Source organism: Macrotis lagotis, chromosome 5 (assembly GCF_037893015.1).
Source record: "Macrotis lagotis isolate mMagLag1 chromosome 5, bilby.v1.9.chrom.fasta, whole genome shotgun sequence".
NCBI classification, from domain to species: Eukaryota; Metazoa; Chordata; class Mammalia; order Peramelemorphia; family Peramelidae; genus Macrotis; species Macrotis lagotis.
In genome coordinates, this window is record NC_133662.1 from 137,398,196 (window position 1) to 137,415,813 (window position 17,618).

The following is a 17,618-nucleotide window of genomic DNA, read 5'->3' on the forward strand; positions in this document are numbered from 1 at the left end:
GTATATTTAAAAATCCATCTGTGAGTTTGTGTGAATCTATATGTGTTTCTCAATTTTAGCAGTATTATCTATTATTTCTCTAAAAGCAGTGCTTTATTAAGATCCACTGCCTCTTGTCTGGACCATTCTCACTCTTTTGCTGACCTAGAATCTGATTAAGAATAGATTACCCAAAATAACAGGGAACTTGTACAGGAATCAATCAAATGTTAATTAAGTTGTTACTGTGTGATCAACGTTGTACTAGAAGCTGTAGAGAATATCCAGGAATAAGATGTGATCCCTGCCCTCAAGGATTTCTCAATGTAGTTGATGAGAGAAAACTAATATATATGAAATAATTGGAAAACAATTAAGAATGAAATTGTGTGGGGCAGCTAGGTGGCGCAGTGGAAAAAGCACTGGCCTTGGAGTCAGGAGTACCTGGGTTCAAATCTGGTCTCAGACACTTAATAATTACCTAGCTGTGTGGCCTTGGGCAAGCCACTTAACCCCATTTGCCTTGCAAAAACCTAAAAAAAAAAAATAAGAATGAAATTGTGTGGTGATGACAGCAGGATTTCTCAGATAAAAGAGCTTCCCAGTCTGGGAGCAGTTCCAAAAGAGATGAGACTTGAACTAGACATAAAACATTGTGTAGGATTTGGGTAGTTGGAGAATAATGATAACTTTCCAGGTAGGGAGAACAGAACAACAGTTTTTCATACTGCAGTGGATCTATGTGGGGGTTTAATAAGAAGTAAGTTATTACAGGAAAGCAAGGTCCAGGAATGGAGAGTCTTGAAAGCTAGTCAGACAATTTGAAAGTGGATATTTTAAGTAAAGGAAGCCACTACAGGTTCACTGTTAGGTGAAAAGAAGATGAAAAGATCCATCAAGGAAAAAGTCTAGAGACTGTGAAACCAGTTCAAGGGATTAGTCACCCAGATATAAAAATAATTTCAAGATTAGAGCTTTAACCATAGAAATGAGGAACAGGGAGTGAGACATTTTACAAAAGACAATCTTTTAAGACTTGGTGATAACTTGGATACAAATATATATTAAGTACCTTATTCAAGCACTCTATGCTGTGGGGGAATATAAAAGTGAAACAAATGTAAATCCCATCCTTAGTGGTTTTAAGAACTAGGACTATACTTTTGTAAAGATTTAGGGGAAAGGATAAGCATATGGTAGGAGAGAGAACTGCTAAATGAGAATTAGAAAAACTTCCTTAAAGAAATGTTTATTCAGTTTAATTAAATTGGGATCATTTGAATGGTAGTCAGAGAGGCCAAAAGAGACAAGAAAAGATCTGAAAGCCCTGTATAATTTTGAAGTAAGGAGAAAGGAACGAGTTGGGGCAGGAGAGGAGAAAAAATGAGAATAAAAAATAATACTTGTGAGATCCAGGCCCTATAGGAGGCAGGAAAATGAGGATTAAGAGAATAGTCATTTTAGAGACAAAAGTTAAAAACCTATTACTCTGAGCCTAAAGGAAAGGGTAAGAGTAAAAAGGCTAATTCTCTAAAATATAATAGCAGCCATTTATATAGTAATCTAAGTACTTTGCAGCACTTTGTAAATATGATTTCATTTGATGCTTATGATAGTCTTGTGAGATATTTCCCTCATTTTACAGTTGAGGGGGAATGTGAGAGGGATTGACTAGCCCACTAAAGCACAGCTATTAAGTTAGACACAGGCTTTGATCTAGTTTTATCCTGACAGCAAGTTCACTGCCCTTTTCTACTACATCATGAATCATCTCTGGCATTTTTGTACTATCATAGACTAAGGGTTCCAGTAAAATAGGATTTTGTTTTGTTGTTGCTTAGTAGTGTCCAAAACTTTGTGACCTCATTCAGGGTTTTCTTGGCAAAGATACAAAATTAGTTTGCCATTTCCTTCTTCAGCTCAGTTTAGGGATGAGGAAACTGAGGCAACAGGGTTAAGTGATTTGCCCAGGTTGACATAACTGCTAAGTATCTGATCCAGATTTGAACTCAGGAGGATGAATCAAACCCAAAACTCAATCTACTGAGCCATCTAATTGGCCATAAAGTTTTATTTAGTATTTTCTTACCTAAATTCAAAATAATCTATTTAGTTCATTTGAAGCTCAAAATCTTTGGTAAAACTATTCTTTCTACCTCCTCAGACATCTTTCTACCCCTACATACTATCAAGAATTTTTTTTAAAGTCTTTTAAGAATAGCTTTAAACTTCTCTTTTCCCATATATCATTATTGAGCAAGACTGTTCAACCGATTGAACAAGTCCATGGTATAAATTTGGGAAGCTTGTACTAATAGAACTGAACTTTTCATAAAGGGTCTCCCCTCATTACTCACAATAATGCTGAGTGTGAACAACCCGGCCCATATTTATCACTTTAGATACAGTAGAAAATTACTGTAGGAACATTTCTCTGAAGAATGAGGAAAGAAAGATGTTTTCTGGCTTTTGAGAGCCATATTAGAACTTCATATAATGAGCTCTCAGAATCTGTTGCAATATATTGTTGTTTTTAGAGTGTAAAAGTCCATTTTAATAAGCCATAAAATATGATATAGCAGTCTCTGTGGATCAACATTGAAAACAATCAAGACTCTTCCCCCTTCAACCCAGGGTAATCCCTGGAGCTATTGTCTGGCCAGCAGTCTATAATGGAAAGTCAGCAAGGCAGCTACCATAGATCTGTGTCTCCAAGAAGAGCATGAAACAAACCCTAGAATACAAAACAACTTCATTTGGTCAACAATTTTATAGTGTGCTACAATTCAGCATTTGCATGCAACTTTGTCTTCCATGACTAAAGTTTAGATACCTGTCCTAAAATGATATTTTTTTCCTTTAGGATAAAGTCACTGAACTCAAGTCCTCCTGACTCCAGAGTCAATGCTCTATCCACTACATACACCTAGTTGCAAACTTTTTATATGAATTGGAAATTGAGGGGATGTCAATCAGTTGGGGAAATGGCTAAACAAGTTATGGTACCTGAATACTATGGAGTATTATTGTTCTATAAGAAATCATAAATGGTCAGACTTTAGAGAAGCTTGGAATGAATTACAGGAACTGATGCTGAGTGAAGGGAGCAGAACCAAGAGAACAATGTACACATTAACAACAATACTGTGAGATGATCAGCCTTGATGGAAACAGCTCCTCTCAGCAGTTCAGTGAGTTAGGACAATCATATTAGCCTGGCTATAGACAATGTTATCCACATCCAGAGGAAGAAAAACAAAACAAAAACAAAAACAAAAAACAACCAATCAGAATCTGATGAACACTTTATAAAAATTATCTTATTATCACTTTCTCTTAATCTTAATTTCTCATATTAAAAATGATGAATCTATAAACATGGTTATCAAAAATATATATGTACATTGTTAACCTGACTGTTCACCACTGAGGGGAGGGGGGGTGGGAAGGGAGGGTGAAAGGAAATTTTGTAACTTAAAAATATACATATACATATAGATGAATGCTAAAAAAATAGATGAACTTTTGGGGGGGGAAAGGATAAGGTCATTATCAGGGTAGAGGAAGGGAAAAGGCAGTTGAACAGTAACTGACATGATGGTCAAGGCCAAGGAAAGATAGTAACATACAACATGAAAGGGAAGAAATATTCATTTGCAGTAAATTCCTTTGACTATGGTAGAGGAGAAGAGATCTTTTCATTTAGTTTTTTTGATGGAAGTTTCTCATAATATAAAATTCACTGCTACATTTTCATCTTTTCTTGACCTCTAGTATTTCCCAGCTTATGATCTATGTAAGCTGCTTGTCTAGGGAGTAGATTGATGTTTTCTTTGAATAAATTCACCCATATAGAGAGAGTCAGTGACCCTCAGGAATTGGTAGAATTCTTCTTCTTCTTGTATCCCAGTGTTGACACAGTCACTTCTCTGATAGAAAAATTCCAAAATTAAATCCATAGAATAATAACAACAAAAGATCTCTGTTCTGCTTCTTAGGATTTAACTTATTTCAAAAATTCTCTTATTCCAGAGAAAATACATACCTTATATGTATATCATGATTAGAATTGCTCAATAGGGTCCACTTAAAGAAATTATTTTATCCACATTTTTTCACAATTTTTTTTTCTCAAAATGGCTTTTCCTTAAAATGGTGAAATATTTTAAAAGAAAATTCAAATGCTTTTGTAATCTATCTCCTCACTTGTAATCTATCTCCTCCGCTTTTGTACAAAGCTGTGATAATAATAATAATAATAATAATAATAATAACTAGAATTTATACAGCACTTTAATGCTGGCAAAACACTTTACAAATATTATCTCATTTTTATCCTCATAAATATCCTCCTTGTTATTTCCATTTTACAGATGAGAAAATTGAGGCTATTAAAGGTTAAGTGACTTTCAAGAGTCTGAGGTAACATTTGAGCTTGGGTCAAAAATTGAATCAAAAATTTGAAGTGGGAGGTACCTTGTGGGGGACTGGCTAATTCAATTGTCTCTTTTTTAGAAATGACAAAACTAGTCTTAAAATTTTAGGATCACGGATGGTCATAGAAATGAAACTGCTAGAGATGTCAGAGGCCATTCCAATTATGTTGTAGCTGAGGAATAAAATGAGGGTACAATGACTTATCCAAGATCACACAAGTGGCAAATGTTGGCAATAGGATTCAAACTCAGATCTTCCAGATCCAAATCCAATATTCTACACTCTACAGTGTCACAGGAAAACTAAGTATAGGGGAAAAGCAACAAGCTACAGTTTCTTTTCATTTAGCATACTCAATCATATAATTATGTGTTTTGGGAATGGGGATTAAACATCATTTCATCTTTATGTCTATGACTTCTAGCATGTAAGTTCCAGACACAGATTTTGAACCTCATTTTATGAGGTTCACTGCCCTTTTCTACTACATTATGGGCCATCTCTGGAATTTTTGTGCTATGTTATAGATTTATGGGTTCTAGTAAAACAAGAATTTGTTTTGTTGTTGTTTAGTAGTATCTTTGAATATTTGTAGTTTCTTTGGCAAAGATACTGGAGTGGTTTGCCGTTTTCCTTCTCCAGATGAAGAAATTGAGACAAACAAGGTTAAATGACTTGCCCAGATTCATAAAGTTAGTAAATGTCTGAAGACAGATTTGAAATCAGACTCTTCCTTATTCCAGACCCAACACTCTAGCTTCCTTGTGTGTACCTTAATAAAGCACTTAATAAATGCTTCATTCTTTCATTTCTTATAGGTGACAGCAGCTGGAGGACAATTGAAATTTACTATTTCTTATGACCTCATAGGAGAGGAAGTAGATCACGAGAATGTACTGCAGTTCATGATCATCCTGGAGGTAACAATATTAAAGCCTTTGATGCAATGTAACTGCTTTCTATCAGTTCATTTAGTAGTTAGGCAATTCTCTTATATTAAGTGTAACTTGGTCAACTTGATATGAAGTTGCAAGCTAACAAGTTTGCATGCATAGTGAAGGTTAATTTTGCTCCTCTCTAGAATATCTCTATGCCACTGACCTAAGATGCGTGGCAAAATGTAAGGTCCTCCTTACAATAGAAGATCTTTAGGCTAATAAATGCAGCAGTTGATAATTATAGTCATTAAACCTCTATGAGAGTTTTTTTTGTTCTTTTGTGTGTGTTTGTGTATGTGCATTTATGTGTGTATGTGTGTGTGTGAAGACTCAAGTGCTAACTACAATGTTTGAGCAAATTCAAATTTAAATAATGATATTCTTCTGCAGGAACTTCTTTTGTTCCTTGCTGATTGGTTCCTTTACTTTCCGATTTAAACTGTTCTACAATCAATGAGAAGTGACAAAGATTTGACAGCTAAAATTCTTAACTGGGTGAGATGAATACAGGTGGGCCATTGCAGTCTCCAAGGATTAAAGCCATTTGTGGGCTTATACAAAAGTGTTCTGGAGTTCTCTTGAGCCAACTAATTATTAAATTTTCAGTGTGAGAGCTTAATCCTTAAAAATCCCTATAAGTCAGGGCTTGATTTACTGTTTTATTGATTATCTAGACCTAAGAAATTGATGTAAAATGCTATTAATGCAGAGCAAATTTAAAAGTTGTCATGTGTACTTTTTTTTTAAAGTTTATTGTTAAACATTTACCAGCACATTCAGAGCTGAGGAGCACCTTATAGGTCATCTTCAAATCTTCCATTTTATAGATAAGGAAATTTGCGTAAAGAGAGATAAATTTCCCCAATCTAGGTTACTTGCTCATCCAAGCTCCTCTGAATCCAAATTTAGTATTTTCCCATAATAGCAAATTGAAAGCTAATATCAAATTACCTACATATGCCTTTCTTCTTCTCTTGCACATATATTTGGATATGGTCCTTTATTGTTGTTTTTTACAAGACAATCAGGTTTAGTAATTTGCCTAAGATTAAACAGCTAAGTCCTTATAAGCATCTGAGACCAGGTTTGAACTCAGGTCCTCCTGACTCCAGGGCTAGTACTCTATCCACTGTACCACCTAGCTGCCCCTATTTGGATACAGTCTTAAAGTTATAGGATCATGAATGAATATATATATATATATATATATATATATATATATATGAAGGTACTAAGGATGTCAGATACCATCTGATTCAAACTCCTTATTTTATAGCTAAGGAGATTGAAGGACTGAGGAATTTAGGAAAATTTAGGAATCTGAACAGGGATTGGAATGTAAGTCCTCTGACTCCAGAGGCAATGCTTTTTCCACTATACCAAACTGTCTTCATAAAAAGGCAGTAAGTTGGGGGCGGCTAGGTGACAAGTGGATAGAGCACCAGCCCTGGAGTCAGGAGTACCTGAGTTCAAATCTGACCTCAGACACTTAATAATTACCTAGCTGTGTGGCCTTGAGCAAACCACTTGTCCCTATTGTCTTGCAAAAACCTAAAAAAAAAAAAAAACACAAAGGCAGTAAGTGTTGATTTATAACCATTATGCTTTTTAAATTTTTTTCCTAATTATATGTAAAGATAGCTTTCAGCATTCACTTTTGTAAGATTTTGATTTCCAGGGTTTCTCCTTTACTTCTTCCCCCACTCCAAGATAGCAAGCAATCTGAAATAGGATATACATTTACAATCATCTTAAACTTATATATATATATATATATATATATATATATATATATATATATATATATAGTAAAATAAGAATCAGAACAAAAAAGAAAAAGTCATGAAAAATAAAAAACAAAAAACAAATTAAAAATGAAAATTGGATGCTTTGGTCCATATTCAGATTACATATTTCTGGATGTGGATAGCATATTCCATCACAAGTCTTTTGGAATTATCCTTGCTCACTGTATTGTTGAGAAGAACTGTGTGCAGATTTTTCCTGGTTCTGCTCACTTCACTTGGCATTATTAGTTCATGTGAATCTTTCTAAGTTTTTTTGAAATCTACCCGCTCATGATTTCTTATAGAACAATAGTATTCCATCACATTCATAAACCACAACTTGTTCAGTCATTCCCCAATTGATGGGCATCCCCTTGGTTTCCAATTCTTTGACCCTACAAAAAAAAGAGCTTCTATAAATATTTTTGCATATGTAGTCCTTTTCTCTATTTTAAGGATCTCTTTGGGATAAAGACCTGGTAGTGATATTGCTGGATCAAAGGATATGCACAGTTTTATAACCTTTTGGACTTAGTTTCAAATTCTCTCCAGAATGGCTGATACTTCACAACTACACCATGATTCCTTTTTTTTTAGGGTTTTTTTTTTGCAAGGCAAATGGGGTTAAGTGGCTTGCCCAAGGCCACACAGCTAGATAATTATTAAATGTCTGAGGCTAGATTTGAACTCAGGTACTCCTGACTCCAGGGCCAGTGCTCTGTCCACTGCTCCACCTAGCCACCCCTACACTATGAAGCTTAAGACTTTTTTTCTCTAGGCTCAGTTTGTACTGTGGGAAAAAAAAATATGAAAAATCAGGAAATCTGGTTACTCTATTTGGCTCTGCTTTAAGTTAGCTATTTGAAATTGAGCAAATTGTTCCACCTTTGGGGGCCTTTTTTCTCATCTCTAAAATGAGGAAATTAAATTTAGATGACTTCTGAGGGTCTTTCTAACTCTGAATTTCTAGATTTCTATAAGTATGTTCTCTTTACTACACTTTCTTGGTTTCTTCTGAGATGAAAGTAGCTCTTTAAATATATTATTGAAAGGATAGTTTGTTAATATGTTTAGAGAGTAAAGAGAAATGCCTAAATTGATTGATTGGTCAAGTATGCTTTTCTTGTTACAATGCCATTAATTTGTTTTGAACGTTATACTGGGTGATTTCCTAGATTTTTCCTGTAGACAGTCATTATGACCTATCCCCCTTTCCACACCAAGAAATGAGGAAGATCTAAAGTGTGTATTTTGCAGGTGCTTATTGATAATTTACTACTCAGCTCCTATGAATGAAGCTAGTTCTCTATGTTCTGCATTCACATAGAACAGCAATGGCCTGTAGAATAAAAAAAAACACAAAACTGGAATTACTTCCATCTCTTACCCCTGCCCCCCAACATACTCATCAGTTTTTGTCATTATTGCTTAGGCTAATATCAAAATTATTTTAGTATTTACTACAAATTTGCCCATTAATAGTGGGGAAGAAAAAACAAGATGTCTGTTGAGTAAATGTGGAAATACTATCCTGGGATGAAAATATACAAGAAAACATAGAATTAGAGCTGGAATGGATTGTGGGAGTAATTTTTTTCATTTACAGATGAGGCCCAGAGTTAAGCCCATTTTCTAAAGGTCATATTGCTTGTAAATGGCAAAGCTTGGATCTGAGTCCTTCTGACTTCAATCTAGCATTTCATCTACTAGACCACAAATGGAACTATATTTAGGCTATCTGTATAAGTCAAAGTTTTTGCTATTATCTATTCTAGGTTCATTATTGCACATATTTTTCAGGGAAATGACTTGCGCATCAGCACAACCCAGGAGGAAATCTACTTGTCACCATCTGAAGAGTATACTCATGCTGTGTTGCTCAGTTCAGAATTATTTCAAGTTCATGACACTGGATCTCAAGTCAGTAGAAAGGAATTTATGACGGTCCTGGCAAATATAAAGAGACTTCTCATACAAGCCACATACATCCTTGGGATGGATGCCATCTTCAGGTAAAAGCAGAAACTACACTTTACAGCCTTGGGTACAATTTTGTGGAAGCAGTCCTTAAACACTGGATCAGTGCTAATTTTTCAGAACTTGTTCAATAGATTCATGTTTGTCAATGAAACATTTTTAAATGATGGATTGGAGTGCAGGAAGATAATTATTTTGAACCTTTCTTTTTTAAAGGTAACTTCTCAAATTGCTCCTACTGTTATCTTAAATCTTTAGTACTCATAGCTCCTTATTCCTTTGAAATACACCAATAGTGGATTTCTAGATTGAGAAATATTAAATTGGGAAAGAAATTCTTTCTATACGGTACATTCATATAGTGTGAGATTCACTGGGGCACATTTATGTTTAATGGTTTTTAAATTGTGTTTTGCCATTTACCAGGTCAAAAGTAGCCCATGATCAACAATGAGAAATAGAAGATTCTCTGATTTTTTTTCTTTCAATCCATTTATGAAAATGTAAGAGTTCTCTAACATTTCCCAGTTTCTTTTTGAGTAAGAACTTTTTTTGCCTCCTGTGAAAAATCTCTAATCCTGTAAGTATGATTAGCTTTGCTTTCTAGTTTTAGAATCATGATATTTCTGTTGCAAAATTTCAAACTTCAACTGGGTCCTAATTGGATGCCTTCTCCCCCATGCCCACTTGATTTTTAGTAAATATTAAAAGATCTAGTGGCCACTGTATTTTAAATCAGAGTGAGTCACTTAATCATAGATGGCTATAAGTTGACATTTCATCCTTTCCATATAAGAAAGTCATACAATAACATTGTGTTTCTAACACATTCTTCTGTAAGAGACTTTCCTGCCAAAATTCCCTGAGTTTTTCCTTCATTTTCAATATTTATGCTAATCATCCTAATCTTTATAAGAAGAGAACTTTCTTTCATAGATGGTTTTACTGGGAATTTGTCTGAGATGCCAAAAGAATGAGAAGAAATACTTAGGGACTAATGATGTATTTCCCATTTAGACAACAGAAAATGTTAGCACTTCTCTGTCATACAAAGAAGAATGAATCTTCCTGCTTCAAAAATGAATCACAATGGGGCAGCTAGGTGGCACAGTGGCCCTGGAGTCAGGAGTATCTGATTTCAAATCTGGGCAAGTCACTTAACCCCATTACTTTGCCAATAAAATAAATAAATGAAAAGCTTATAAACAATAAACAAAAAAAAATAGTGGGTGGTAGAGGGAAAAAGGGAAGAATACAAACAATTTTTTGTCAGTCAACACTTAACATCATGGATTTCTTTGAACTCATCTAAAGCCTCCCCATTAGGAGAATGGCATGCTTAACAAAGATGATTATAAAGGGTCACCCTTGAAGACAAACCAGATACATGACTCTTTTGTGCCACTTCTGTTGCCAAATAGTACCTCTGGGGAATCAGTTATAAAAATGGAATGCCAAGTTTTGAAAGTGCTACCCACTTGAGGTGAGCCAAGAGGCAGCCTGACTCCCATTGTGGCAGACTTGTTATATTTTATTTATCTCTGTTCTGCTGGGCGAATTGAGTCATATTTGTAAAATATCACTTGAAGTGATTGCAGCTTCTCCTGCACAGTAGGCTTCTGACTTGCAGCAGAGTTCTGTGAAAACACAAATAAATGAGAAGAGCTCAACAAGAATTAGTGTACCTGTGAGCCCTCTCTCTAAACTTCTACCCTCGAAAGGCACTTGTATTCCTTCTGATATAATCATTAAATAAACTGGGAAAACAACAAATAGCATTCACAGAAGTGTTTCCTCCTACTATTAGACGCCTAAGATGTTTGTAATGTCTACCTACCTCTGATATTTTTCAGCATTTCATTCTGGAATTTTATATTGACCCTAGGCAGTAAGTTTCACTGGCTTAAGCCATACGTCCTTAACTAGGAAAATGAAGACAGGTCTTCATGCTCATATTATAGTAGAAGAGTTTAACTAGCTTCTATTACTTCTTCCTTATCCCTTGGAAATAGCATTTACCTTTGAGTCTTGAAATGTTACTCATGCCCGGTTAGTTAAAAAGAATGGTGAGAACCCCTCCTGTTTGGGGGACACTGTAGTTTGCTCTCTCTTAGTATCATGCTGATCTTCACTGTTTGAAAATTACTACAAAATGGTTTCAAAGAAGAAACCTCAGAAAATGGTAAACTAGCATCATAGAATCATAAGTGTAGCATTTGTACTGTAAGGGAAAAGGAAGGAAGGAAATAGAAAGACAAGAAGGAAGAAAGCATTTGTTAAGTGCTAAATGTTTTACAAATATTATCACATATTTGACCCTCACAACAACAACCCCAGGAGGTAAGCACTACAGTTCTCCTTCCACATCTCCGGGATTAGGGACAAAGTACACTCTGCCCCCAATCTGAAAAAGTCTTCATCAATATTTTGGTCCTCCAGAGAAGAAGTCTGAATTTTTTTCCTTTTCTTTTTTATGGGGTATTTATAGTACCATATTGTAAAATTTGGGTTTAGTGTTTGGTCATAGCTGACCTTCATGGGTCATCTGTGTCTCCCACAAAAATCCTAAAATAATTCCCATTTAATTTCTTATGTCAATCTTGGATGAGGAAAGTTATGATGTGAAATTTTCCCCTTTTTACAGTCTGGGAAATTAAGAATTTTTTTTTTGAAAGGCAATGGGGTTAAGTGGCTTGCCCAAGGCCACACAGATACTCCTGACTCCAGGGCCAGTGCTTTATTCACTGCGCCACCTAGCCAGCCCCTGAAATTAAGAATTTTTCCAGGGCCTCACTGCTAGGAAGAGGCTGAAGTCAGAGTTGAACTCAGGTTTTTTTTTAAAATTCAGTTTCAGCACCCTACCATCTTCCTCTACCCCTTATTTTGTAGATGAGGAAACCAAGATCCAATAAGATTAAGTGGCTTTCCCAAGTCTAGCAGAGGGTGGAAACCAAAATTTGTACTAAGATCTTTTGATTCCAGAACTAAATGATTTTGTATGAGTATGAGTACAGAAACGAACTTCATAGGACCCAGATTAGTCTTAGAAGTTTTTATTCAAAAGATGTCATCCAAACAAAATAGACATGAATTCATTGAATGTAAGCCCCTACCATGTGCAGTAAATTGTGCTAGACACCAGGATAAAACCTGGTACCTACATTCAGAGGCAAAGATGAAACAATCCCTTGTCCTCTAGGTACTTACATTTTTACTGAAGTAGAGAGAACAAAATGTAAACAAGTGAATAAAAAGTAATTTCAAGGAAAGGCACTAACAAGTGAAGAAAAAAGCCTTTATTTAGCAAGAGATACTTGGTCTGAACTTCAAGGGAGCTAGAAATTCTAAGAGGCAAAGGGAAATAGGAATAGGAGGAGGAGGGTGGAGTGAAAATAGAAGAATGGGGGAGTAGGTGTGGCAGCATGTAAAAAAGCAATGGAGATCACAGTTAGATTGTTCTGTATCAGGAGCAATAATTAAAAGGAGGTTGGATGAGGTCTAGAGTGCCTTAAGAGGAGAAATATGCAAACAACCTAAATGGTTGGCTATCATCAGAATAGCATTAGTAAATACTTTGAACTCTTATCTTTTGAGATAATTCTATTAGAGGAATAGTTCCCCAGTTTTGAAGAATAAAGGCTTTTCTTCAACTACTTTGATCTCAAAGTTAGTTTCAAATTTTCAAGGATAAAGTCAGGACCATCTTTTACCTTATTTTTGTATCCCCAGCACTTTGCATAATGGCTAACATTTTAAAAATGCTTTTGACTGACATCTGATATATTCCACCATTAACAGTGAAAATGCTTATGTATAGATATAATGACTAAGATCAAAAGGAATTCAGTCACCTGTATCATTTGAGTAGTCCTTAAGGGTAGGTTTTCCTTTTACTTCTTTGAGGAAATACAAAAGTAAAATTAACATTGTGGTTTGGAATTGTTCCAAAGTCTAATGGAAAGTTTTTTTAAAAATTCATTTAATTTGTCCACGAGTAAATGGTTTTATAAATGTGTGTATATGTATATTTATGCAGATCTGCAAATGAGTATGGGAATGCCCATGGGTACAGCTAGCCTATATTTGTCCAAAACTTCTAATCAGGCCATATGTTATGTCTGCAAATGACAAGAATTTGATACAGTGCCCAATATCTTTAATATCTAAGTATAATGAAGAGATCTGAGAACAGAAATGGCAGTTTGATGGTGCTATTTCTGAATCTTTTAGGGATATATTATGCCCTTAAGTGAGCAGTGACCCAGATTAATTATAACAATTATACCCATTTTATATCTTTCAAACTCTAGAAAGAACTTTCAAATTCTACTTTCATATGATTATTGCCAGTTATGTTCTTATATCAGAACATTTTTATTAATACAGATTTGGGTTTTAGATTATGTTAGTAGGAGAAAACATCAAACTAAGAATACTCTGAGAGCCTAAAGGAAAATTGTCTTCATATTAAGAAAATATACTCACTTAGCCTTCTATCCCTTTAATAGTGCAAAAAAAAATCATTTGAATTGTGCCTTGTCATTTGTGAAGTCACAATTCATTCAAAATTATGTACTCTGAACAATAGTAATATGCACAGAAAATAGAACTAGAAAAGTCAACCCAAACTGGTCTGGGGTGTTCATTTTAAAGAGTCTAACATTTCACAATATACCCACTAGATCTTTAAAAATCAGAATCAGAATGGGCTTCTATTTCTTATGCTAGATCTGAGAAACAATGATGAAAAAAACTATTAAATTTATTGAACAGGACTGGAAAGGTTAAGTATCAGCCTAGTAGTGATGGGGACCAAATGACTAGAACACTGTGAATTCTGACATAAATTACCAAATTGCTATTTATGACCTCAGATAAATCAAAATATCTAGTATCTCTCAAAGTTTAGGTTTATTGAGAAAGTTATTTGCTTGCATCAGGTAAGTGAATGTAAATGCATATACCATTTGATATCAGTCCTCATATTTTGATGCAATATGCAATTTTGATGCAATATGTAATATTGGGATATTTTCCAAACTTTTAACAGTGGTGACATAATCTGATTACAGCATTTCCAAAATCTGTTCAATTATGTCTGCCTGAATTACTAATATTAATATTGATGATCCGAGATTCCATGGAGCTAAAGAACTAATGTGTTGTTACAAAGTATTATATAGATATCATTGTTGTACATGGTATTAACATTAGATCCTCAAGATGATGAGGATGCCTTTTTTTGGCAATACATTAGTGATATCTTTGTTATGATAGAAGTGATATGACTAGTCTTTGGATAAAGAAGAACTGGGGTCAGGTCCTGTGTCTTTCACATATTAGCTGTTGACTATGGGCCAGTCAAATAGACTCTTAATGCCTCTTTCACACTATATATTAGAGTTGAATTGCTTATCTGCATCAGTGAAGTTTCTGCATAGGAAGTGCCTATAGATAGGGATTCCAATCACATCACCCTGCCAAAAACATTCCATAGAGTTCAGAGAATAGTAGTACTGAAGGACAGTACTCAGTAGCTCAAGGAAGAGAATCCTCTCATCTTTTTGTCATCTTGAAGCTTCCACTTGTTGCAACTAACTGGCACAATTGATAGAGTTCTAGTCCTGGAGTAAGGAAAATAGTCATTGTCTAACTATATTAATAGTAACTTTTTTTCTTTCAACTGCAAAATGGGGATAATAATAGCACTTTCTTTCAAGGATTGTTGTATCAAATGAGATAACTGAAAAGTGTTTAGCATAATGCCCAGCACATGAGTCACTTAAGAAATGATTATTTCTTTCCTCCCTTTCTCAAGATCATAAAAGTATAAACTAGCAAATACAAGCTTTAAACATAGTTAGTGATTCTAACTCTTTGCTCTTTCTAGCATCCCACACTATCTTTAAGTTAATACCTGATTCATGAACAAGAAAAATTTTGATTGCTCAGTTTTATGATTTTCTTTTTTATTTTTGCAAGGCAATGGGGTTAAGTGGCTTGCCCAAGACCACACAGCTAGGTAATTATTAAGTATCTGAGGCCAGATTTGAACTCAGGTACTTCTGACTCCAGGGCTGGTGCTCTTTGCACTGCACCACCTAGCTACCCATACCATTCATTTTCTAAACATAACCAACACTTCCAACCATCTTTCATGGCAATGTCTTCCATTACTGCCATGATGTAAACACCCTTAGAGTAGGGGTTATTTCACTTCAACCCTAGCATAATTCCTTGGACATAATAGGCATTTAAATTCTTCTTGATTGACTGATTGTCCAGTACCCTATGTACTTTTTTTCATATCATCAAATTCAAGATGGGAAAACAATTCAGGTTAGTTAAAACTATTTGGGAGAAGTAGTAGTTGAACATTATGGAGTCTGATATCCATTGTTCCTTTGGAAGAAGACCTTTTTCAAAAAGAAAACTATTTAGTCTTTTGCTGTGATATGTTTCTCATCTGAAGACTTGCTCTGTCTCAATCTAATAGCAATTTTTTCAAAAAGTTTTAATACTCCAACTGAATTGGTTTACAATTGTTTGGGTACTGAAAAGCAAATATAAGAACTATATCACTCATACCCCACCTTTCATAATTTATCTATGATCTAATTTACTCAGAAAATAATCTCTCCTCTTCTCTGTGACTTACTTTTTATCACACATAAATACTTGTCCCGTCTTCATTTCATACTGTTTGAAAAAAATGTACTCCTCTTCATTTCTATATATGCGTTTAGCCTTCCTTCTCTAGATTCTTCCTCTCTGTCATCTCCTTTGCAGCCAGTAACTCCAAAAAATCTATTTCAATAGAATCTTTACAGATTTCTTATATCCTGAAAAACAAAATAAAACAATGTCTTAATGACTGCATTACCCTGTCTGTTTAATAGAACCATAGACCTCAAAATCTTCTCATAGGTAATAGGAATAACAGGTTTAGAACTAGAAAAGACCTTAGTGGCCCTTTTATCCCTCATTTTTTCCCATTTCAGGATCTAAGATCACATTGAAATAAGTGGCAGAGCCAGTTTTCAAACCCAGCATCATCAACTCCAAAACCAGTGGTCTTTTCAGTAGACTGCTGCATCCAGTCTGTTTCATATTCAAAAAGAATCCCCAACAGTTGGTCTCCCCTTGAAAAACTCTGGCTGTTATTCAATCATGTCCAACTCTTTGTGACCCCATTTGAGATTTTCCTGGCAAAAATAGAAGTTTGCTATTTCCTTCACCAGCTCACTATACAAAAGAGAAAATGGAGGCAAGCAGAATTAAGTGACTTGCCTGGAGACACATAACTACTAAGTGTCTGGGTTCAGATCTGAATTCATCCTGCCTCCAGGTCCAGCACTATATACAATGCACCAATTGCATAAATCTATGAGGCAGTGAATTTACTACCTCACAATATTGGTCCATTTCACTTTGGAAGAGTTTAGTTATTGGGGAATTTATGCGTTTATCAAGAAGTATCCGCTATAGCAGAACCTGGATCTCTCTGGAGTCAGGATATCAAGTTCCTCTTTCATGGAACACCTGTTTAAATACTTCTAATATTTACTCTGTCTCCAGAATCTTTCATTCTGGAGGTTGTTTCCTTCTTTCAATTTATATTTGTTTTAGTATTTTTCTCTAGTTCCTTCAATATCCTGGCCATCTTCCTCTGGCTGAACTTCAACTTGCTAGTGTCTTCCCTAAAATGTGCATAGAATTAACAAAGTCATCTGTGACTTTATTAAGTCTTTCCTTACTGCCACCTCACCTCAGTGTCAAACTGAAATTGTTTCCATTACTTAGTTTAAAACCCAGGGCCACATATAGCCTACAATACATCCGAGTGCAGCCCAAACTAGATTAAAATGTAATTGGGAAATAAAATAAATAAAAGTTCAGAAAATAATAGTTAATATATGGCTTTCTAAGTCAATATACACCTGTAGGGATTCGTTTGTATGGTTCAATGATGCCTATTTCTATTTCAGGTTAACACCACTGCTCTAGTATACTCTGTGGATAAGATAGTTTTTTCTCCCTTCATTGATTTTATCCAATGCTCCCCCCTCTGATTCCTTTTTTTTTCACATAAGAAAACTAAGACCCAGATAGGAAAAGGAATGTCCCCAAAAGGAACATTGCAGATGGAGATACTGAGTTTGAATCCGTTTATCTTTATAACTCCACCTTGGGTTTTAAACTGCTCTTATTAGAGAGTGAATAATAAGCTTAACTGTTTCACTATTTCTGTCAGACTTGAGAACATATTTCATATCTCATCCTGGTCATCTCACCATCCATGATGTTGCCCTTTAAGTACTTCTTCTACCCAAACATACCCTTTTCATCTTCCTACCTATCATTCTGGGATTGGTAATCATCAATACCATTGTTATTTTAAAAAGTATGACAAACAACTGCCCAGTGACTTTTCTCAATCCCTGTGCTCTCCAGATGAATTCTCCTGGTTTTCTTGGCTACCATTGTTTTAAATTAATTG

The 17,618-nt window shown here is 35.0% G+C and overlaps 1 protein-coding gene across 5 annotated transcripts in view; it reads left to right on the forward strand.

Moving 5' to 3' along the window:
- Nucleotides 1-17,618, forward strand: part of LAMA2 (laminin subunit alpha 2) — an 811,978-nt gene that overhangs the window by 477,514 nt on the left and 316,846 nt on the right. For all 5 annotated transcript variants that reach the window (XM_074187557.1, XM_074187558.1, XM_074187559.1 and 2 more), the window contains exons 13-14: nt 5,235-5,336; nt 8,942-9,153. In XM_074187557.1, coding sequence (XP_074043658.1) covers nt 5,235-5,336; nt 8,942-9,153 — 314 coding nt within the window. The remainder of the gene's footprint in view (nt 1-5,234; nt 5,337-8,941; nt 9,154-17,618) is intronic.